Source organism: Hemiscyllium ocellatum, chromosome 4, assembly GCF_020745735.1.
Source record: "Hemiscyllium ocellatum isolate sHemOce1 chromosome 4, sHemOce1.pat.X.cur, whole genome shotgun sequence".
Classification (NCBI taxonomy): Eukaryota; Metazoa; Chordata; class Chondrichthyes; order Orectolobiformes; family Hemiscylliidae; genus Hemiscyllium; species Hemiscyllium ocellatum.
This window is the reverse complement of record NC_083404.1, coordinates 32,251,009-32,275,108: the sequence shown is the minus strand read 5'-3', so window position 1 is coordinate 32,275,108 and position 24,100 is coordinate 32,251,009. Positions and strand designations below refer to the sequence as shown.

Sequence of the window (24,100 nt, the reverse complement as noted above, 5' to 3'; positions counted from 1 at the left end):
ATAGGGATTGGTTTGCAATGGGAGAATTTTAGAGGAGTCAGTGAACAGCATTAACTTGCTTTCAAGGGGTCAGGAATCTTTTGCTTAGGGAAATAAACCTATAGTTAAAATCATGTTGTTTCCGTTCACAGAATTTAGTTAAAACTGGATACATAAGAAAAGAGTTAGTTCAGAACAGTTGACAAATAGGTGATCTCAGTGCAAGGGATTTAAGTTTGAGAATTCCAGACCAGATATGTTAGGTTAGAACCTGGAAGGTGTATTCGAAGCTGAGAAAGTCTGAGCTCAGTAATGCAAATACTCATTGGAAAGGCTTTCAAACTTGCAACCAGAATTTGAAAACTGCAGTTAAATCGAAGGTGTGATCAAGAAAGGAATTCTCACTGGCTTGAGTTCTGTAAAGAGATCCTATTGGAATAGATGAAATATTGTGTTTTGAAATATTTTAACTTGTGACATGTAAATAAGCTTGGATTTTTGTTAGTCTTTTTTTAACCTTTGTGTAATAAACTTGTTCTGTTTAATGGTTTAAAATCAGATCTGCAGCATGTGTGCTTGGGTTTCTATGAAAGACCAGCTCATTAAATTAGAAACAAAATAATATCAGTATAGATTTCAGTCTGGGATCTGACATCCTGTAATAACATAAGCTGGGATTGTAACAGTAATGCCTCTGAGGTAGATGAGCCCATACAAGACTTTACCTGTCTTGGACTGCTTAATGTTCCATCCAATACCTGTGTTAGAAACTACCATCCAAAGCCAAAACCAGCTGGAGAAGCAGTCAACCTTTTCATCTTGCTTGCTGAAGAGAACCTTGCAAGACAGAAATTGTCGTGCATGAGAAAAGGAATCCCTCGAACAGTTGGTCATTCTGGGCAGTCAAAAGACGGCCTATTTGACTTCACCCAAAAAACTATATTTCTTCTGTGCACAATCTCAGCACATTTCCATATGAAGGACCAAGCTGTGATTATTCTCCTGAATGACTGTGTTTGAAATTTGCATGAACCTTTGCTCAGGTTCTTTGATGCCATAATGGGTAAAGTGCTGTCTCTGTGTCTAAGGCAGTGGGTCTCCCCTTTGGAGTTGAGTTGCTTTGTCCATGTTTTGATCAAAAGTGTAATGAGTTCAGGCACTACATATGCCTCATGGAATTCAAACTGTGAGCAGGTTATTGCTGAGTACAAATCTCTTGATCATGTCATATATGACACCCTTCATGACTTTACCAGTGAGAGAGTTAACTGATATCGCAGTAGTTAGCAAGGTTGGATTTACCCTGCTATTCTTGAACAGTACATATACATGAGCATTTTTACGGATTGGGTAGATATAAATATTGCAGCTGTGCTTGCCCAGTTTGGTTTGGGCACATCTAGTTCTGGAGCACAAATGTTTGGTACCTTGGAATGTTGTTAGGCTCTATTTCCTTGACCGTATTCTGAGCCTTCAGCTCTTTTTTTGATGTCACATCGAGTGAATTGACTCATATCTGTGAAGTTGGCTGAGATATATCATACACTTCTCAGTTCTAGCTGAGAATGTTTGCAAGTGGTTCAAGCTTGTTTATCAGATCTGGAGTCTCTACTGCAGCTTTAAACAAATCTGACATTGGGATGACTCCACTTGGAGTGAAAATGTTATCCTAAGATCTTAAAGCTTTCAACATGACCAGGGAGAAGGGTTGAGGATTGCTTAGTGTCTGGTAATGTGTTCTGAGTCTCTTCAAGTTTGCTTCTTGACATCTTTTAAAGTAATTGATACTGACGAGGATCAGCTAGGATAAATGACCTGTTTCTTTCCATGACTTTTGTATGGACTGACTGATCAGCTTGGATAGTGGATTGGAGTGAAGTGCCGCAGGGTTCAGTACTCCAGTCCCAACTATTTACAATCTGTACAATGACTTGGATGTAGAGATAGAAGGTACTATTGCCATACTACAGGTGACACTAAAATAGATGGGAAAGTAAGTTGCAATGAAAAAATAAGTTTACAAATGGGTACAGATAGGCTAGGTGAATGGGTCAAAACTTGGCAGTTGAAGTTTAATGTGGATAAATGAAGTTATTTTCGTCGAAAGAATAGAAAGGAATACTCTATAAAAGTGTGGAAGTATTGTTGAAACTGTGCAAGGCATAAGTGAGACTGGATAATTTTGGTCCCATTACTTGAGGATGAATGTGGTTGCATTAGATGGCATTTTGAGAGGATTTACTGGATTTGATTCCAGAGATGAAAAGTTTGTCTTCTGGAGAGAGATTGAGTGGTTTAGGTCTGTACTTGTGAAGTTCAGAAGAATGAGGAAATCTAGTTGAGGTAGACAGGATCCTAAAGTCAATGTTGAAAGATTATTTCTTCTTGTGGAGTGGGATAGATTTTGGGACATTTGGGGGAATAGATTTTTTTAATTAATAATGGATTGAGGGGTTATGGGGATCGAGCAGGAAAATGGAGTTGAGGCCAAGATGAGATTAGCCATGATCATATCGCCGAGGCTGATTTCCCTACTCTTGCTTTTAGTTCTTATGGAGATCACAATCTGAAATGATCATCTTTCTGATAAACTCTTATTATTCTTTGCCTTTATGATCCAAGTTAAAAATCACACAATACCAGGTTATAGTCCAATAGCTTTCCTTGGAAGCACTAGCTTTTGGAGCGCTGCTCCTTCATCAGATGTTGTGGAGTATAAGACCATAAGGCACAGAATTTATGATCCAACATTCTGGAACCTCTGTGCATATTCCCCTAGGTTTGTGTCACCCGCAAATTGAGATTATGTCTGTTTGTCAGTGCTTCCCAAGCTATTTCCTGCTGCGGCTTCAATTAATGCCTTAAGGCTTCCTATGATCCTGGGTGAAGGTTTGTTGATCTACTTAGGGTTGAAAACTGCACTTTGCAGTATCTTAATAATGACTTGCCTTGGTGATAAAAGCTTGTGGGTTGCATCAGTCTACTTCATCAAATAAAATGTATGGTGCAATGTAACAATAACGAATGTTATCGTATCAAACCAAAAAGAATACACTCAGAGCCTTGGTCTTTTTTTATTTTGTAATTGCAGGTTACATTACTTGCTCTTGATGTTATAGCAGCACTTGTGGATCGCATTAAAGATCGCTTTAAGCCCTATTTTGGAACAGGTGAGTAAACCACCATATTGACTTTGTGATTTTATTTTCAAAAGCATCCCAAAGGGCTTGTCGTGCAGAAACCAATTGCAAGAGTCGATAAAGGGTGTTGGTACCATTTTTTTCCCCATTTGTACTTTTTCAGTTGACAATTCATTAAATTGCATCTGCCAACCGGCTGCCTTTCCACCAGCCTAAGTCATCCTAAGTTTATCACTGTCTTTTATGCAGATCACAGTACTTTCAAGTGTTATGCCATCTGTGGATTTTGGAGTAGTGTTTTGTGCATCTCTGCCCAACCAACATGTAGCACTTCTCATCACCTGAGTTTTAAGACATCCAGCAGCGTCATCTCTAACATCTTTCCAGATGTTGCTGTTTATTTTGTCAAATTTCCAAGCTTCCCTATCCTTATTCACAGAAAACATTTATGCAAAATACCCTCAGTATCTCCCTGTCTCCTGTGGTTCCACACATTGGCGGTCTTGCTGATCTTTAAGTGGCCCTGTTCTCTCCCTAGTTACTGATTTGTCCTTCATGTATTTGTAGAAACTCTTTGGATTCTCCTTAACTCTATTTGCTAAAGCGATTGCATGCCCCCTTTTTTGACTTCCTGAAGTATACTTGTACTGCCCTTGTACTCATCTAGGTATTCACTCAATCCCTTTTGTCACTCAATTCTTGCTTCCTTCTGTTTCTTGACCAGAACCTCCATTTCTCCGGTCACCCAGCATTCCCTACACCTACCAGCCTTGATCTTCATCCTAACAGGAACATACCGCCTCTGGACTTTAATCTCATTTTGAAGCCGTCCCTTTATCTGTGAATACTACCCCCTTCAACTTTTGAAAGTTCTTGCCTAATATATCAAAATTGGCCTTGTTCCAGTTTAGAACTTTAAGTTTTCGGATCAAGTCTAGCCTTTTCCATCACTGTTTTAAAACTAATAGAATTATGATCACTTGTCCCAAAGTGCTCCCCCACTGAAACCTACCATTACCACGCTATATTCTTTAATCAGCTTTGACTTTCTTGACCAATCTATTGTGGTGCTTTCTCAAATAACTTTCTAAGTCTCTGTGTATCATAACTGCATTGCTCCAATCAATCCTTTCTGTTACTTCACCAAAATATTCAAGCGAGTTAAAGGCCATTTGCTGTTAAATACATGCCTTTCCTTAATTATTCCATACTTGACCAAGTGGCTGTTAAATTCGTTTTGGATTATTGTTGATAAAAATTTCCTCAAGTGTTTTTTTTCCACCATTGAATAAAAGGTAAAACAATTGCACATCTTCAGTCCTTGGACACTGCCCTTGTATTCAAGGAGTATTTGAAAATTATAGTCAATGCTTCAGCATTTCTCCCCTTTTCCTCAATAATTTTAGTGCCATCGCAGCCAATCCTGGTGACTTAGCATTTTCAAGTACAACCACCTCTGTCTTAATCCATTGACATCCTCTCCAGTATTTTAACTACCATCTTTTATTTTGAGGAGTGATATTGATTCTAGTGGTGGTAAGTGAACTGCAGGCTGAGAAGTAGATGTATTGGTTTTAGTTTTCCAAATACCCTTGATTAAAAAATAGTGACCTGGCCACTTTATTATGGAAAGGCGGGACACAGAAAGCAGGAAACTCTAGGCTGGTTTGCTCGCCATCTGTAGCAGCAAAGTCTTAGATTCTGCTTTCTATAGTAGGATACTTAGGAAAATCGTAAAACAATTCGGCAGAGTCAACGTTGTTTGACGAAAGGAAAACTGTGTTTGACTAGTTTGCTCGCTACTTCCTCAAAGAATACTAACAATGTGAGCAAAAGAACACGAGTAGAATCATAGAATTTTTCAGGACAAAGCGATCATTTGACCTATTACATCTATACTGGCTCCGGAACGAACTCCACAGCAAATCCCATTCTCCAGTCTTGTCTCTGTCGTCCTCAATTCATCACTTCCAAACACCTACCCAGTTCTTTTCTGAAATTGCCTATGAAACCCACCACCACCACTCATCTTGGCAGTGTATTCCAAATTCTGAGGAAAGAAATTTCAGAATAAGAAGAAACCCTACGGTATGGAAACAGGCTCTTCGGCCCAACAAATCCACCCCCCGAAGAGTAACCCACCCAGACGCATTCCCCAACTCTATTACTCTACATTTACCCCTGACTAATGCATCAAATCTACACATCCTTGAACACTATGGGCAATTTAGCACGGCCAATTCACCTAACCTGCACGTCTTTGGATTGTGGGAGGAACCCAGAGCACCCAGAGGAAACCCACGCAGACACTGGGAGAATGGGCAAACCCCACACGCCACCCCCCCACACGCCACCCCCACACTCGCCCAAGGCTGGAACAGAACCTGGGTCTCTGGTGCTGTGAGGCAGCAGTGCTAATCACAGCAATCTCACTCCTAGCTCTGCTGACGATCTTAAAATTGTGACTAATAGTTATTGACATGCCAACTGGTGTACACAGAATATTTTTCTTCACCTTGTCAAAATTATTCATAATTTTGCACACCTCCAGAGGGTCACCTCTTAATTTTCTCTGCTCCAAATAGAAAATGTGCAATTTCTCTCACCTTGTATCTAAAAATCTCTCACTCCTGGTATGATTCTAGTAAATTTCCTTTGCGCTCTGTCCGGGGCTTTAGCATCTCAAGTGTCCAGAGCTAAACACAGTATTCTAACTATGGTATGATTTGTAAAGATGTAATATCACTTCCTTTTATTCTCCTCCTCTGTATTTAATAGCACAAGGATAAGCTCCCTGAATGATTTTTTTAAAAAAGTGATCAGTAAATGTTATAACACTGAAGAATGTAACAAAAACAAATCTTCAAAAACCAAAATCTGTAGACAATGCAATTTTAAGTGGACAGTCAGTTTTTTTTTCTTTGCCTCAAGATTAAGCTGCCATCCTTTACATAAGCAAAAAAATGTTTCTAACCAAGAGTGCATGTTTGATACCTGACACAGTACTTCAGAAATCAGTTCAACTTTCTCTGAATGTTTACAAAAGCATTTCTTCCCAGTTAAGCTGTATTGCCTTCTTCCCTTTTCTGTCTTCAGTTGGTGTCACCTCCAAGGACAGATTTGTGAAAGAGATTGCTATATTCCCCTGGTGTGACAGGAGGCATCATTTCTGCTTCATGTTTACTTGACACAAATGGGTCACTGGCCCTATTTGACAGTGTTTGACCTTAATATTGATATGTTGCTGGGCCTTAAACCTGACTGAGTGGCATGATATTCATTTCAACGTTTGTTACTGTAGTATCTGAATCAATTGATGCCATTTTGGTGTCACTTCTCTCTCACACTGAGGCTGTACTTCATGCGTAGCTTTCTGACATGGGATCATGACCCACACAGCATCACTGACTGTGCTGTGCACCAGGGAACATCCACCACAGCATGATGGAACTGCCACTGATACATCTGCCATTGAGACAGTATCCCCATTGAGAGGCTAACATCAGCCCCAGGACTCATCTACACTGGACTAAACGTAGCATCCTTTTATTCCACTGGGGCAGCACACCATTTCCTGCATGAATCTGCAGTTCTGATAATGTTCCACAGAGAAAGAAAACTAAAAATCACATAGACCAACTGTTGCCCAAGAGGAAGGTGAAGAAGGTCCCACTGAATAGTGACCTGAGCAGATAGTGGACGCTATGTTGGCCAGCAAGAAGAGACACTGTGTACCCTCCAAAAGATGACACCAGGCAGTGACCACAGCTTGGTTAGGGACAAGTGCCAGCCCCAGCAGGCAGTCCAGACCCCATAGAGCAACAGCCCATGGGCAGTGTCCTCTCTGGCTGCATCTCTGAGGAAAAATTCTCCAGGAGGTTCTGTGGGCAGAATTTAAAAGTTTTATTTTTTCAACTTTATTTCAGTAGTTAACTAATTTATTAATGCTGGCATTTAGTTACTCAAAATACTCTTTCTTCTGCTTGATGGTAGTGATTGAGTTCAAGATATGCCCGGCCAAAGGATTGCACGTTGTAACGTATTGATTCTGCTGTAGCTGATAGCCTGTGCATTCTGAAGATTTGTTAAAATTAAGTCTGATTGCACCTTGTTTTAACAATGTGCAAAATCTGTTAGTTGCTCCCTTTGATTTTATTTCTGATTGTTATAATTATTTGCCAAGGCTGCTGTTTACTTATTTTAAATTATGTTATCACCTGTATATGCCTTTTATAGGGACCCTATTACCCATGATCGTCATTTTTCTGTTACGCCAGACCTGCGAGCTCATGCCATTATGTTATGCACAAGCTATGTATCGTGCCAGTTTTTTCCCTTTTGAGCAGGCCTCATTGTTCATCTATGGTTTTATCCATAGTGTTCTTCCCAGTCTTTTATGATTGAAATCTGGTTCCGGTTATCATAGAGGCATAGGTGTACAGCACGGAAACAGCCGCTTCGGTCCAACACGTCCATGCCGACCAGATATCCCAGCCCAATCTAGTACCCACCTGTGAGCATCCTCCAAACCCTTCCTATTCATCCAGATGCTTTTTAAATGTTGCAGTTGTACTAGCCTCCACCACTTCCTCTGGCATGTCAGTCCATGCACCTACCGCCCTCTGCGTGAAAAAGTTGCCCCTTTAGGTCTCTTTTAAATCTTTCCCCTCTCATCCTAAAGCTCTGCCCTCTAGTTCTGTACTCCCCGACTCCTGGGAAAAGACTTTGTCTGTTTATCCTATCCACGTCCCTCATAATTGTATAGACCTCTGTAAGGTCACCCCTCAGCCTTGAAGCTCCAGGGGAAAGAGTCCTAGCCTATTCAACCTCTCCCTGTAGCTTAAATCCTCCAACCCTGACAACATTCTTGTAAATATTTTCTGAACCCTTTCAAGTTTCAGAACTCATCAGTCTGTCTTTCTCATGCCTAATATTGAAATTTTTCATGTTATACTCTCTCTGTTGGTTCAGTGTTGCCCCATTACTCATCATTAAAACTAATACAGACTCTTTTTTCCTCTCTACATGTGCTTATGACTATCTCAAAAGCCTCAGTTCTGTACTTGAAAGTTTCCAGTATGAGAATGTAGCTGGAAACACACCTTCCTTTGGCATGTCAGTCCATACACCTACTGCCCTCTGTGCGAAAAAGTTGCCCCTTTAGGTCTCTTTTAAATCTTTGCCCTCTAGTTAGTCATAAGCCAGTGTAGAAAAAAGTCCATATTAGTTTTAATGATGAGTAATGGGCACCAGGGAGGATAACATGAAAAAATGCAATATTAGGTGTGAGAAAGACAGATTGAGTTCTGAACACATCTTCTTTCAAGTCTAAGAAGATGGAATGAACCGAGAATCTCACTTGCTTTGTTCTTGTCCAGATTTGCTATGAAGCACAAAAATCTGGTGCTTTAAAAAAATTCTGATTTTGTGATTTGAACAAAAATAATTTTGTGATTACAAGCCTAGTCAAAAAAAACCCAGCAGTCGAAGTATTCGCCACTTCCCCAACCATTATAAGATGGAAACACTGAGGAATCTTGCTGGTATCAAGAGATTTTGGTTACTGCTGTAAGTACTAACTGGGGTACCCAGATTAAATTGATTACTTTTGCCTCCGATGCTCCTTTTTCTCATGTCATTGCCATCCAGTGTTTTTATGATTTTGCAGCAGAATTTCTTAAATCGTTGTTGAAAGGTAAAACTACAGAATATGCAACATTGACATTTTGTGTGTAAACTTAGTTCAAATTGGATTCATGTGTTATTAACACATCACCTATGTCTGTATGCTTTAGATTTTCTCCTTGTATTTTTGACTTTTGTTCATGTTTTATGTACCTGTCCTTTGGCTCACATGTACAGCATATGAATGCTGGTTGCATGCTGAGCATGCCATTGCTTTCTACTCTACATTTTGTGATTTGTAATATGCATATATCTTGAATATGATTCATAATATGGATTTGCAAAAGCATGAACTATATGCAGTAAATTATTAATTCATAGGTACTGATACCTGCATTGCCATAGAGGAGTGTCCTTCACGTTACTTCATTAAATTCTATTTCTTTTCTCCTACATGTACTACGTAACAGTCCAATTAACGTAATTTTTTTTTGCAAGGTTAGGCAAGTCTGTCTCAAGTAAATTCATGTGGTCCTCCAGAGCTTAGCTGAAGTAAAAAATTGTACCATATCAAAGGGGAGTTTGCAACTTTTCAGAGATGCTTCTGCCATTCCTCTTGTTAGGTGAATTCATAGAATCCCGATCATGTAGAAACAGGCCATTCAGCCCAACAAGTCCACACTGACTCTCTGAAGAGCACCCTACCTCCCCCAGTAACCCTGCATTTCCTATGGCTGATCCACACATCCCTGAATGCTATGGGTAATTTAGCATGGCTAATCAATCTATCTTGCACATCTTTGGACTGTGGGAGGAAACCCATGCAGACACTGACACGATGTGCAAACTCCACATCGAGTAGAATTGAACCTGGGTCCCTGATGCTGTGAGGCAGCAGTGCTAACGACTGAGTCACCACGTTGCCCTAAAAGCGTGGAACGTTTCAGTTGTTGATGAAAGCTTGAAGATATGGTCAATATGTGGATTCAACCCATGATCTTGCCTTTATTAACACCACTCTCTTAACAACTGAAATATAGGCTGACTTGGATGTGATTCTTTTTGTTTTCAGTTGTTTCTAAAGTACCCAAAATATATTGTTGCGTTTCTTTTCCCTGTATGGTCACCCAATTTTTGTAAGTCAAATGTTTTACTGTTGTTTGTTTGAGAGTGCTGCCCCCTTTCCCGACAATTGGGTGTATCCAGCACAGTGCAACTTGTTTCATGATTTTACTGATAAGTCAAAGACCATTGCTGTCTGATCATCAAGCTATTGTTGTGATGCACTTGGGCGCACTGATTCTCAAACCCCATTGCTCTTGGGATCACCACAAAGGTTAATGGAACCATGCAGAGTCCCTGTCTTACATGTGTGATTGCATCAGGTTGACGAAAAACACTGACCAGGATCATGTATTGGACAAGAACTATTCATTACAAATAATGTAAATTCTAATGGAATATAACATAAATACACTTTGTTAGTAACAATCCCAAGCCATGGCACCTTAATGGGGTTAACACTTGAAGAAGCAAGTACCATTTCAACAGCTATCAATAATTTTAATAGTAATCTTCTAGCTTTTCAACGTTTAGTTTTGTTTGGTTTGTCAGTTGTAAGTGTGTAGCTTTTAAGACCTTGAATTCTTACATTTTGCTTAAGATCTGTGTGAAAATGTAAATCTAAATAAAGAGAATGCTGCCATATTTGTAACATCTGCAAAGATTGGTTATTCATGCTTGCATTATTTCCCACAGTGGTTCCAGCACTTGTAGATCGTTTAGGTGATAACAAAGATCAAGTCAGAGAGCAAACACAAAATCTTCTTATCAGAATAATGGATCAGGCTGTATCACCCCAGGTATGTTTCTTGGGTTTTGCGCTATTGTTAAACATTGGAGTAGTAACTTTTACTTCAGGTTCTAAAATATTTTCACATTCTGATGAAAATTATGCAGATTATTGAAGCCTTTTCTGTGATCTGTTAGAATTCCAGTTTTTTTTTCAAACAAGCACTGTAATGAGAAGTTCTGAGACAGGCAAGTTTTACAACATGTCTTAGTGGATCAAAACCTTCTCTGCAACTTATCAATGATTGATGTTAATCATTGCCCAGGTAGTCATAGTTGTCAAAGCCTACAATAGAGAAAAATTGAGGATGATGTATGTATAAAAATTGGGGAGAAGAGCTTTGATGTAATTTTTAAAATTAGCTCAAATAGAGAGGAGGTTGAGTGGCTTGGCAAGCTTACAAAGAGATAAATATCTGGGGCCAGACGAAATATATTCAATACTTGAGTGAGGCAGGAAGGAAATAGCATGGCAATGCCAATAACTGAGTTCCTCTCTGGCTGCACAAGAGGTGCCAGAGAATTGGAGAACAGCCTATGTGGCACATTATTCAAGAATGGATAAACCAGGAATGTACAAGCCAATTGGTCTGACCTCAGTGATGGGGAAACTGTTAGAAGCAAATCTGAGGGACTGAATTGGAGAGGCCGGGATTAATCAAGAAAAGTCAGCATGGTTTTGTTAAGGAGAGGTCATATCTAATGAAATTGATTTGAATTTTTTGGAGGTTAAAGGGGGCCCAGATCCTTGCACTTAAAAGAAGGTGTGAGGTGCTTGTGCTTGGAGACAAACAGCAGCTTTTTGCTTAAACTGGTAAGACAGTGTCTCTAATGTTTCAGAAAAATGTTGAGACAGGTTGTAAATGTTATATTTCATATTGTCCATTTAGCTCCAGTATAAACAGGAGATGCAATGGCTGAGTGGTATTATTCTCAAACTATTAACCTAGAGAAAGAGGTAATATTCAGTGAATTGGGTTCAAATCCTGCCATAGCAGACAGTGGAAATTAAATAAAATAAAAATAAAAATCTGGAATTTAAATTTTTTTTAAAAAAAAGTCTGGAGTCTAATGATGGCCATCTTTGATTGTTGGAAAAACCCATCTGATTTGCTAATATCCTTTAGGGAAGAAAATTGCCATACCTACTTGGTCAGGCCTTCAACTGGTTGACTTTTTTAACTGCCTCCTTGGCAATCGGGGATGGGCAATAATGCTGCTATTGCTTGTGATGTCCTCATCCCACAAATAAATAAGATAAAACAAACCTCTTGAAAACCAAATCATCACTTTTACCTGTACTCAAGGCCCATATGATTAATGTTGCTCTAGAAATAGGCTTTGAAGATATCACTGAAAACTCAGTTTATCGGTGAGGGTGTGGGCATTTGGGGGTTAGTGATTGGTGGGTGTTGGTGTGATGGTAGTTGGGGTTTAAAGTGCCAAGGAGGCTAAATGTCTCAGTTTACTGAAATGCATGTGGAACCTCACTCCAATCAAAAAATGTTGTGTTTTTGTGCAAGTAAAATGAGGTAGGAAGTTTTGCTGTGATTGTGCTTCGGTGCAAGTCTCCAGTAATATTCTCTCCGCCAAGGTCAACTCTGGTGTCAGAAGTTACCAGGCTGAGAGGGGAAAAGAAAAGTAAACTCTCAGGATTTAAGCATCACTTCAAAATGGATTCAGGAGAATTGAATGTTTAATACAGATATGGTGCATTGTCCTTTTGTAATATTTTGGTTGTGCTGAAAGGAAAAAGGAGACCTGTTATGTTGTGTGGTTTAAAATATAAGCTACCTACCAAACATCTAGCTAGTTGAGTCTTTAATCTTTTGTTTCAGTAAACATCTTAAAGCATTGACATCTTGTTATGTAAATCTTCCAGCTATTATTTTCTAAATAAATAAAATTTTAATTTCTTGTTATTGTTTTCTGTGAAAAATTATATCAAGCACGATCACTTGATCTGACTTTGGTCTGCCTATTGGAGCAGAGATCACATCTTGATTAACATTTTGAGATGGCTTCTGCATAAATTAAGTAAATTTTCTTTTCAGTATGCTTGGGAACGATTAACTTCAGGATTTAAACACAAGAACTTTCGGACACGTGAAGGAGTCTGCCTCTGCCTCATCACTACACTAAGCACGTAAGTTTTGGTTCAACTATGTTACTTGCTAATATAATATAACTTATTCTCAATGTTTCACAGTACTGTTAATTCACAGTCTGAGTCTGCTGTTGAATCTCAACAAAGATCACTTAGAGCCCTTTGCATGTTGAAAATGGAACTTGTTTCCTAGTGACTGGAAAATTTCTGATAGTAAACAATGTTACATGTGACAAAATTGTGAGTTGCAGTGCCACTTTGATATTGAACTTTTGAAACTAGTCATGGTTGACTTTTGTGTTTTATTTTTATTTTTACTTCATCAATGCAGTATCCTTTCTGTGAGGAAGTAATCAATTGTGAATTTTCCATGAAGTTTACAGATTTAATCTGCTCATTATGACTGTGTCAAATTTCTGTTGCTCTCTTTTTTTTACTTCACCTCAAAGTTCAGGATTAAAGATTCTTATTAGTTTAGTTTAATTTCAGATAATTTTGGATCGCAAAAGTTTACTTTTGGAAGTAAACTGCTACCATGTACTGAAGAAAGCTAAGTTTTAAAATTATATCCATATGGTGGCAAATTCGTCATTTTTGGTAGGACAGACCTTGATATTACTGGAAAAAGGCACTTGTGTTGAAGCCTTTCCTTTTGCAGTTATCTGAACAATTTGTTAAAATACCTAAGTAAACAGAAAATAACATTTCTATTGTATGCGACAAGAGTTCATTTATTGGCTAGTATTTGGTAGAGTCATTGATACGACAAAGTTAGTGATGCCTGACTGTTTACTATTGAGCTTAGTATAAACTTTAAGCCAGATAACTTGACTCTGGTCAAGTCTTGCCTTGAAAAATGAACGAAGATTGGCTGTTAGCTATCTTATTAAACTGAAAAATGTTCAGGTGGGTCTCCAGGTTATTTCTGTTTATAAAGAATGAAACTCTTAATTTAAATAAGAGTTCCTGAAGATGCAAGTGAACCCAATTGACAATCAAATTGATTGGCACATTGCATGTACTGTAGTTTGTGGAAAATCCTTGGGTTCCATGAGAAATGTCTGATAGAATGTCGCTTACTTAACCTGTTACTCCTTCTATATTTCCGCTATGTGCAATATAATCCTTATTGTGCAATGTATTACATTGATGGCGATTGTAGGATTGTTGGTTGGACTTGCAGTGTGGCTTGTGTGTACTGGAAGCTATTTATTAGTATACAGGGCCCTGTTCTTTTCAATCAGAGTGAAAGTTGTACGTATGTTGACTGTTTCAACTCCACAATATAGCTTGTATTCTCTGGTTTGTTTATCATTGTAATGTCTTGACCAATGAAAGTCAACTGACTTGATATAATATCTGAATGAATTTTGGCAGTTATCACTGATGCATTCTCCAAGACACACTCTACTAATCATCAGAGTCCCATTGCTAATCAATCTGCGCTTTCTTTGCATACAGTATAGATGTTTTCACTTTAATTTGGTGTCTTTTGCAAATTGTCTTGAGTGCAAGGAAAAGCTTACACAAAATGTGTATATTTCAGCAATATTCAGATTCAGTGTCTCTTAGTTGAAACACGTGCCGTCTTTATTTGCATTTTAATGTCGCTGATGCATTTTTCTAATGAAATGGATTGAAAGCGTTGATGCATTCTGCATGTTTAGTTTTTATGAGCTACTGCAAGACAGTGAGTTTAAATAAATGATTTTTATTTTTGCAGTTATGGAGCACAGCCATTAACACTAAGCAAAATAGTACCACACATATGCAACCTACTTGGGGATCCAAATAGTCAGGTATGTTTATGATTTTATCAACAGTTTTCAGGATCAAACAAAGTGAATATGATAGCAAAAAATACAGTGTAATGGAGTTGTGTAATTGTTGTGCAACAATTTTTAACATATCTATCTTTTTTAAAAAAAGTGATTTTGAGAAGACGTGGTTCAGGTTGTGAGTTTGCTTGCTGAGTTGGAAAGTTTGTTTTTCAGACGTTTCATCACCATGCTACGTAACATCAGTGAGCTTCTGGTGAAGCGCTGACTTTGTTTGTGTCTTGGCCTTTTTAGGGTGGGTGATATCATTTCTGATTCATTTTGAGATTGGTAAATGGGACAACATCATAGCCCACAAACCTATGAACACACAAACAGCAGCTGATGAACCTAAAAGGTCCCTATACAAACAACCAGCAAAATGAATGTCATTTTAAAAAAACACCATGCAAGACTGTATCAGACAGTGTGGCAGAATGCTTGCCACCAGGATCCATGAACTGGCCACCAAAAGACATGCCCACTATTGCTAGTATCCTTACGTACAGACAAAGAAGGATACCACTTCGACTTGGACAATGCATCCATTCTTGGACAGGCTAAACAGAGACCATCGTGGAAATTTCTGGAGGTCTGGCATTCCAACCAGAACTCATCAATAAACACCAATTTGGACCCTTTAACAAACTCTGAGAAAAAGGGCCAGAAATGATATCACCCATCTTAAGACTAAGACACAAACAGGAAAGGGACAGAACACAAGGGCTTCACTGGAGGCTCGCTGATGTTACTGAGCATGGTGACAAAATGTCTGAAAACAAACCTTCGAGCTCAACGAACAAACTTAGAACCTGAGTAAGATGATGCCTTTGACAATGTCTGACTATGTTGACACCAATGGTTTGTCAAGTTGCAGTAGATACTGATAATGCACCATTGCATATATTGTACCAGGCAGATGAGTTGTGAATATGATATTTTATACATTTGAATTGCCTGAAATTGCAGTACAGAGATTATACTACTAAATAAATATTTCATCCAAAGCCACTGATTTAGTCTGTACCAATACCAACTGTATGAAAATGTTCTGTTAATGATCATGCCACTTCAATTGAATTTATTTTGGAAAGTAGAATAATTAATATAAATAGGCATATGATTAATGAAAACTAAGCTACTTAGACTGTTCCACAATCCGTTATGAATCTTCTGTGGTATTGGCCAGTGAAAGATACGACCAGTTACTTTTGCATTTGGGTATTTGTTATATCGTAAGTGTCAGTGTTGTTGTGCAGCTTGCAAGCCTGTGAAGAACAAGAATAACAGTTTGCATTTGTATGGTCCCTTAACTGTGGTGAAATATATCAAAACTTTTCAAGATCCTTACAACACATCATCTGATGCTAGGCCAAATGAGATATCAGAATGGATAACAGATAATAATGGAGAAAGTCAATTCATGAAGCAGTTAAAGTTGGCTCTGCAATGAGGAACTCCTGCAGATGTGGTAATGACAAGGAGCTTATTGAATGGAAAATTATTGTATTTTTTAAAAAATATTCACTTTAACAAACAATTTGAGTCCCCAATTAGCTTTGATGTTACTGACTTCAGCTACAAATTCATAGTTTGAATTATTTTGTTCCCAACAGTTTCTGAAACCCGTTTTGATATTATAAAGCAATGTTAGAATGACAATTGCCATATGTTTTTTAAATCTGCTTTCCAGTTTCAAATGAATATTTTAAAATGTTCTTTTGACTAAAGTATTATTTAATCACAGAAATATTCTTTTGTTATTGACTTCTGTAATACCTTTTGTGACAAATGACCATGACATTGTGAATAGAATGCATTTGTGGTTACCTTTTATCTGTTAGCTTATTTCTCGTAGTTTATGCATCTCCTGAGGTGATTCCATTCAGGCACTGACTCAACTTAGATCAGTATAACTATTACTGTATTCTTATGTTGTGCATTGGTGTACTTTTCATTTTTTTCAAACATTAGTAGCAATATTATTTTGTCCTTGGCACATGCTGATTGTGCTTTTGTGGCAGAGATCGCTTAATTGCGATAAAGAAATCGAGAGAACTGGCTTTATTTAATTCCTATTCAAGGAATGCTGGGGCCAGCTGGTATGCTGTCATTGCATTCCAGCTGAAGTCTGATGAATTTGTAGAAAATGAAATGCTGGTAATTGACTTTGCATGTATTGTATCGAATTTGCCAAAATGCCAATATATAATTGCTTTATATGTGGTTTCAGATTTCTTTTTTTTAAACTCTTCTACCTCCTTCCTTCCTCTCAGTCTTGCCTCATTGCATTTTCAGTCATGCAGCATGGAAATAGATGTTAGCCCAATTTGTCCGTGCTGACCAGACATCCCAATCTGACCTAGTCCCATTTGCCAGTATTTGGCCAATATCACTCTTAAAAACCCTTCCTATTCATATATTCATCAAGATGTCTTTTAAATGTGTAACTGTATCTGCCTCCACCACTTTGGCAGCTTGTTCGATACCTGCACCACGGTGTCTGTGTGGTTGAACATAGACTAATAGAATTCCATTACACCTTCATAGGTCAGAGATACAGCTATGAGTTCCATGGTCGAAATTTATCGTCATGTTGGGGAGAAAGTACGTGCTGATCTCATCAAGAAGGGAGTTCCACAAGCAAGGTCAGTTAGTTGAATGTGCTAACGATGATCAAATATTTTTATTACTGTTTGTCACGAATGTTCGAAAGTGAATTTAATAACTTAAGTGTCTCAGCATGAATTTGTTTTACTATAAGCTTTGAAAATTTAATGCTGTATAAACTCCTAAATGTTTGATCTGTTTATCAGTTGGTGATGCATGCATTTTTTTTTTAAAAATGCAAAGTATTAATATCTGGTTGAATTGGACGATGTACAGGAGAACCTTGATTTTCGGATAATTGGTATTCGGACAATCGGATTATCGGAAGGAGATCTCCAAGGTCCCGACAGAAACATTACGTTAAAGATGTGTGTCCAACGATCTCGCTCTCTGCACTTTCCCTGGAGTTCTACACCGGTGTCTACCCTAAAAACCGCGCCCCCCCCCCCCCCAACTTCCTTAGATAATCTCTCTAACATTCTTCTGTACAGGACAAAGGTGGAACCTGTCCAAACATTGCAGTAAAACATTCTGTGTGCATGCTATTTGGAGACTCCCCACCCAAAAGGCATTAGCAGCAGCAGTTTTGTTGCTGGTGTCCAGTCCAGCTGCCCCAGAGAGGGGAGCGGGGGGGTGGGAACGTTGCAGGCAAAGGTGGGGTTGGATGGGCGGGGGGGAACTCATGCATGCTGTGCTGCTGCCTAGTCTGAACAGGGAGCAGACTTAATAGAAAACTCCAAATCCCTGAGCAAAGGCATTGAATCGATTAAACAAATAATCAATTATCTGAATGAAATCGTGCCCACCCATCTTGTTTGGATGATCGAGGTTCTTCTGTATTAATAGCAGAATAAAAGTCAGCACTGGCTGAAAGCCAAAGCATTGAAAACATTATATGGATACAGGAGGGAAAATAAAAGTTAAAATGGAGGGCCAAATTTGAAGTTGAACTCATTGTTTAGTGTAGAAAGCTTTAACGTACAAATTGGAAGATGGGGCACAATCTCTCTCTTCCTTGCATTGGGCTTCACTGGACACTACAGTAACTTAGGACAAATGTGTTTGACAGCAAGGTGATGTATTGACATGACACTGACCAGAATTTTTGGGTGAAGCTTGCACACAGTGAGTGCAAGTGTTGGTTGGGAAAATCAAAGGTAACTGAGGAAAAACTGAGTACCAGGCATTTCCTCGAATAGTATGCTATGGATCTAACCTGTGTTCAGGTTATTTTGGAATTGGTGTTGTGTAATGAAGCAGGTTTAATAAATTATCTGAGTAAAAGATCTTCCAAAGAGAAGTGACCATAATATGGTAATTTGAGCATTTATTTTTAGTGAAACTTGGTCAGAGCAAGTGTGCTAATGTTAAATAAAGATAATTAAATTTAGACGAGAGTAGACTTGGTGCAGTGGACTGGGAAACCAGTTTAGTAGGAATGACATTTGAGGAATAAATGGCAGATATTTAAAAAGCTAGTCATGACTCGCAGCAAAGAAATATCATTAATGAGGAAGAAAGGCTATAGGAAGGGAATAAATTGACAATGGTTAACAAATGTAGATAACAATAGTATGTTTGTTTTTTCAATATGTAAAGATTAGTGGTAAGGATTAGATTAGTTTTAAAGGCCAATAAAAGACAACCAAAAAGAAATGAAATAAAAAGGGAGAAAATAAACAATGAGGTCAAACTGATATGCAATATTGAAATGGGCAATAAGAGCTTATTTAAACATAAAACAGAAGAGAAGGCAAAGCGAATATAGATCCCTGAAAGAATGAGGCAGGTAAAATATGTATGGTAAGCTAGGAAGTCAGGAGTTGAATAAGTATTTTGCATCCATCTTCAGAGTAGAGTACAGTAATAGCATTCCAAAAATACTGAATAATTTGAGGGGCTGACAGTGGTGAATATTTGGAATTTTATACCCCAACAGTCTATGGAAAATCATTCTTTGTGCATTTTAAAAATAGAAGTCAATAGATGTTGATTATCAAAGGTGCAAAGGTCAGAGGGATGGAGTGGGTAAAAGGCACCTACCACTACCATCTTAATTGATGAAGCAGGCTCAACCATCTGGATGACCTACTCCTGTTCCAATTTTTCTAACTCATCTATTAAGCTTTGCTGCTAATTACTAAGCCTCCTTTTATCAGTAAAACCTTGCAATTATACTTTTTTAAAAAAATTATTTCATGGAATTCTGGCATCACTGGCTGAGCCAGCATTTATTACCCGTCCATAGTTATCTAGAGAGCAGTTAAGAGTCACTGATTTTGCTGTGGATCTGGAGGCCAGACCAGGTAAAGATGGAAGATTTCCTTCCCTAAAGGGCATTTGAGAACCAGATGGATTTATATGATGATTAACGGTAGTTGTTGCTTACATGGTCACTTGCTTTTTTTCAAATTCCAGGTTTTATTGAATTCAGATTTCTTCATCTGCCATAGTAGTATTCAAACCCAGGGCCCCAGGACAATTAACCTGGGTTTCCAGATTGCTAATCCAACTGTCACTGCTGAGACAGTGCAAATACAGCACCACCTCTCCCAGTATTACCTGAATTTTGAAAATTAAACAGGGAAAGACTCATCAACTAATCAACTGCATGTCTTGTGATATCATACTTTTCTCAAAATCCCTTCGAGAGCCTCTGCCTCCTCTCACCTGCATTTTAGATGTTGTCAACTGTCTGTCTTGAGGTCCACTTCTTGCTTCTCTAGGGACGTGGTTCAATTGCAATCCCCAGAGGCACCATTGCTGTCACCAGTACCACTTGAAGAGCAAGATTTCCTCAAGGCTCCTGTGTTCTCCTGTATTGCCTGCCTGGTCCTCATTGACTGCTTGCAGACAAGTCATTTGGTTGTTCTTTTTCTGATTAATGTCAAGCTTCACACTTGCAGAAACATGTTTTTGGCAACATTCTCCACTTCAGCAATGCTTTTGAATATCAGTTGCTGCTCAAGTTTCAAAAATGAGTTTGGTCAGATCCACCGTAGTTGATGTATGGTTATCCTGGATGCTAGAACCATTCTGATCTTGCATGTCGCAGGATATGTGTTTCACAGGTCTAGAAGCTGTACTATTCATAGAATTATAGAGATGTGCAGCATGGAAACCGACCCTTCGTTCCAACTCGTCCATGCCGACCAGCTATCCCAACCTAATCTAGTCCCATTTGGCCTATATCCATCTAAACCCTTCCTATTCATATACACATCCAAATACCAGCCTCCACCACTTTCTCTGGCAGCTCATTCCATACATGCGCCACCCACTGCGTGGAAAAAGTTGCCCATTGGTCTTTTTTTTTGTATCTTTCCCCTCTCAACCTAAACCTATGCCCTCTAGTTCTGGACTCCCCCACCCCATGTAAAAGACTTTGCCTATTTATCCTATCCATGCCCCTCATGATTTTATAAACCTCTGTAAGGTCAGCCCTCAGCTTCTGATGCTCCAGGGAAAACAGCCCCAGCCTTTTCAGCCTCTCCCAATAGCTGAAATCCTCTAATCCTGGCGACGTCCTTGTCAATCTTTTCTGAACCCTTTCAAGTTTCACAACATCCTTGTAGGAAGGGGACCAAAACTGCACACAATATTCCAACAGTGGCCTAACCAATGTCCTGTACAGCCGCAACATGACCTCCTAAATCCTGTACTCAATATTCTGATTAATAAAGGAAAGCATACCAAACACCTTCACTATCCTATCTACCTGCGACTCTGCTTTGCAGGAGCTATGAACCTGCACTCCAAGGTCTCTTTGTTCAGCGACACTCCCTAGGACCTTACCATTAAGCCCTGCTAAGATTTGCTTGTCCAAAACGCAGTACCTCGCATTTGTCTAAATTAAACTCCATCTACCACTTCTCTGTCCATTTGGCCCATCTGATGAAGATCCCATATTAACCTGAAGTAACCTCCTTCATTCTCCACCACACCTCCAATTTTGGTGTCATCTATAAACTTATTAACTATACATCTTACATTCAGATCTAAATCATTTTGTATAAATGATGAAAAGTAGTGGACCCAACACCCATCCTTGTGGCCACTGGTCACAGGCCTCCAGTCTGAAAAAACAACTCTCCGCCACCACCTTCTATCTTCTACCTTTTGAGCCAGCTGTGTATCCAAATGACTAGTTCTCCCTGTATTCCAAGATCTAACCTTGCTAACCAGTCTTCCATGGGGAACCTTGTTGAATGCCGTACTGAAGAACCCACCGATCATGTCCGCCTCTCTGCCCTCATCAGTCCTCTGTTATTTCTTCAAAAAACTCAAATCAAGTTTGTGAGACATGATTTCCCACGCACAAAGCCATGTTGACAATTCCTGATGAGTCCTTACCTTTTCCAAATACGTGTCCCTGAGGATTCCGTCCAACAACTTGCCCATTCCTTGATTTATTAAATTACTTAACTAACTTAACTGGAACAGTGCTCGGTCTTCTGTGCAGATGGCCTACTCCTGATGCTGTGTTTTCTTTGCAGATTTTTAACGTTGTGGTTTTGCATTGTTCTGATTGAAATGGATTTTTTTCAAATCTAATACTTCCTGTTAGCATTTTATTTGGGATGGAGAATCTGAGAAATACAAGATAATGTTGTTTAGTTCTTGGGACTTGTAAATTATAGCTCATATTAGAACATTGGAATAATGCAGCAGCTAGATTTTGCAAGTGTAGAGTTACTTCCCACAAGTGAAATTGTTTTGTGAGTTAGTTGCTATGGTTTTTTTTGTATATATTTTTAACTTTTTTTTCCCAATTTCTTAGTTAGTGGTCACAATTATATCAGTCTTGACATGTTTGTGGGCATGTGCTTTTGTAAGTGGGCTTGACAGATATCTGTATGAAATTCAGTGCTAGAAATTGCAACATTTTGTTTTGGTTTTCAAGGTCATGTGTAGAAGATGTGTTATCAAGCTGATAATGCAAGACATTCTGTCAGGCTATGTCACATTTGTTGCTTTAACTGATACTGGTTATGATGAGCAAGTGACCTCTTTAGAATCAGGAAATTGGCTAGATATGCTTGTCTCCAAGGGAACAGTTCTGAATTGTATTTTTTTCTGAAGATGAACTTGCCAGCAGTTTGGCATTGAGACTCGTAGACCTGTGAATAGTCCTCTTCTTTAAATAACATGGGAATGGCATTCTCCATGGCTGTCTTCAACTAAAAAGTAGTGTTCTGAAGTCTGCATCTTCCTTGGAGAGAAAATGAGTGCCACAGCTGATAGGAACAGCAGAACTGTATTCCTTAATTCAGCAATCAGGTGATATAGCTGCTTGCAACTCTGAAATAAAGGAATTTCCTGGGAAACCATCATATCAGTTTTTTTTAAAATGTGAGCTTTCCTGTGATGTTTGGGTAAACGTTCAGAATCTAACCTCTTCCCATCCTGTTTAAAAACTCTGCTGTAAAGTTCTGTGAACCAGCTGGCTTCACTTTTTTTTTTCTTTTGTTCGCTGATATTATGGGGTGTATGTCTATCTGTTTAAGGAATTACAGGTATGTTCAGAACAATTCAACAGTTAGTTTACAGGTGGAAGTACAAATGACACTTGAATCCTTCTTGAAAACTCTAATAGAAAATATCTAGAAAGTTTAGAAGGCAGAATCCCATGACGATAAGTTCAGAGGGGAGAAACCAGGCAAATCATAAATCAAAATCAGTCTTCAACAGTGATTTGCGTGGAAGTTATTTGTGTGATATCAATGGTTATGACAACAATGAAGGCTGCTGTAGTAGTAGGAAGATTCATTGAGATTTACTTGCCACTGGAACAGATCTACCTCTTGTCAAGGAGCATGTGTCTGCTGATGTATTACAGTATTCTCATGTTAAAAGATGGCCAGCACAAGGTGTCTATCTAGAGGAATTCCAAACCAAAGAGTTAGTCTCAGCCTCCACATGAAGAAGACACAAATCCTTTACCAAACTGTCCCAGGTCAGATTCCAGTTCATCTCTCCATTAAGATTAATGGAAAAGCCCTCCAAAACATGGAACATTTTCCCTATCTGAGAAGCTACCTCTGAGGCTGACATCATTGTGGAGATTCAACGTGACATCCAATCTGAAACCACCACTTTGGACACTTCGGGTTAAGAGTCTTGATGACCATGACATTTCTGCTAATACCAAGATGCTTGTGTATAAGGCAGCCATCCTTTTGACTCTTGCATATGCCTCAAAATTTGGATCACGTATAGAAGCCACCTGAAAGTGTTAGGTTCTGTTTCTTGAGATTCTTATGCACTGGATGCAATTGCAGTTGCCAACTTCTGTGAACAACCAATATTTTATTAAGCACAGTAGAGAACAAGCTTTCTGGAGAAACCCTTTAACACACTTTGCAGGGCTTGCAGAGCTGTGTCAAAGATCTCTCTCTGAATAAAGGTAATAGTCCATCCTTATATAAAATCTTTTACATCGCAGCCCGTAATGCCCACAAGGCGATTCCCAGCCATCCCCCCCCCCGTCACATGCCACTCAAGACATAATGTAGTGATCTCATTGTTTCCAGAAACAATGTAATGTTAATCATCCCTTTAATGGTCAAACCTGTTGTGAATCTTTTTAACTACAGGGAGTAGTCAAAATTCCAACTGCAATGTTCTTATTGATTTTGAATAGGATGATGATGCAAATGGCTCTGATCAGCAAGGGATGACAATGTGAATTCACTCTGACTAACTAGGAAATTGCTATGTAAATGGCTCTGAATTGCAAGAGATGGGAATGTAAATTCCTTACAATCTATCTATCTGAGAGGGACATCCAATTTCCTGCAGGTCAGCAGAGCAAATTGACCCTTTATTATCTCAAAGGCTCATGAAAAGTATCATCAATGCTGTTTGAGAAAAAATTTCCACATCAGCTGGAAGGACAAGCATACTAACTAGAGTGTCCTTGAAGCAGTCATGATCACTTGAAATGGTCTCCATTGAGCTGACTGCATGCT

The 24,100-nt window shown here is 38.8% G+C and overlaps 1 protein-coding gene across 8 annotated transcripts in view; it reads left to right on the top strand.

The window, feature by feature from the left end:
• clasp2 (cytoplasmic linker associated protein 2) overlaps positions 1 to 24,100 on the top strand; it is a 332,562-nt gene that overhangs the window by 3,641 nt on the left and 304,821 nt on the right. For all 8 annotated transcript variants that reach the window (XM_060822878.1, XM_060822864.1, XM_060822868.1 and 5 more), the window contains exons 2-6: positions 3,071 to 3,149; positions 10,503 to 10,606; positions 12,650 to 12,741; positions 14,426 to 14,501; positions 17,070 to 17,167. In XM_060822878.1, coding sequence (XP_060678861.1) covers positions 3,071 to 3,149; positions 10,503 to 10,606; positions 12,650 to 12,741; positions 14,426 to 14,501; positions 17,070 to 17,167 — 449 coding nt within the window. The remainder of the gene's footprint in view (positions 1 to 3,070; positions 3,150 to 10,502; positions 10,607 to 12,649; positions 12,742 to 14,425; positions 14,502 to 17,069; positions 17,168 to 24,100) is intronic.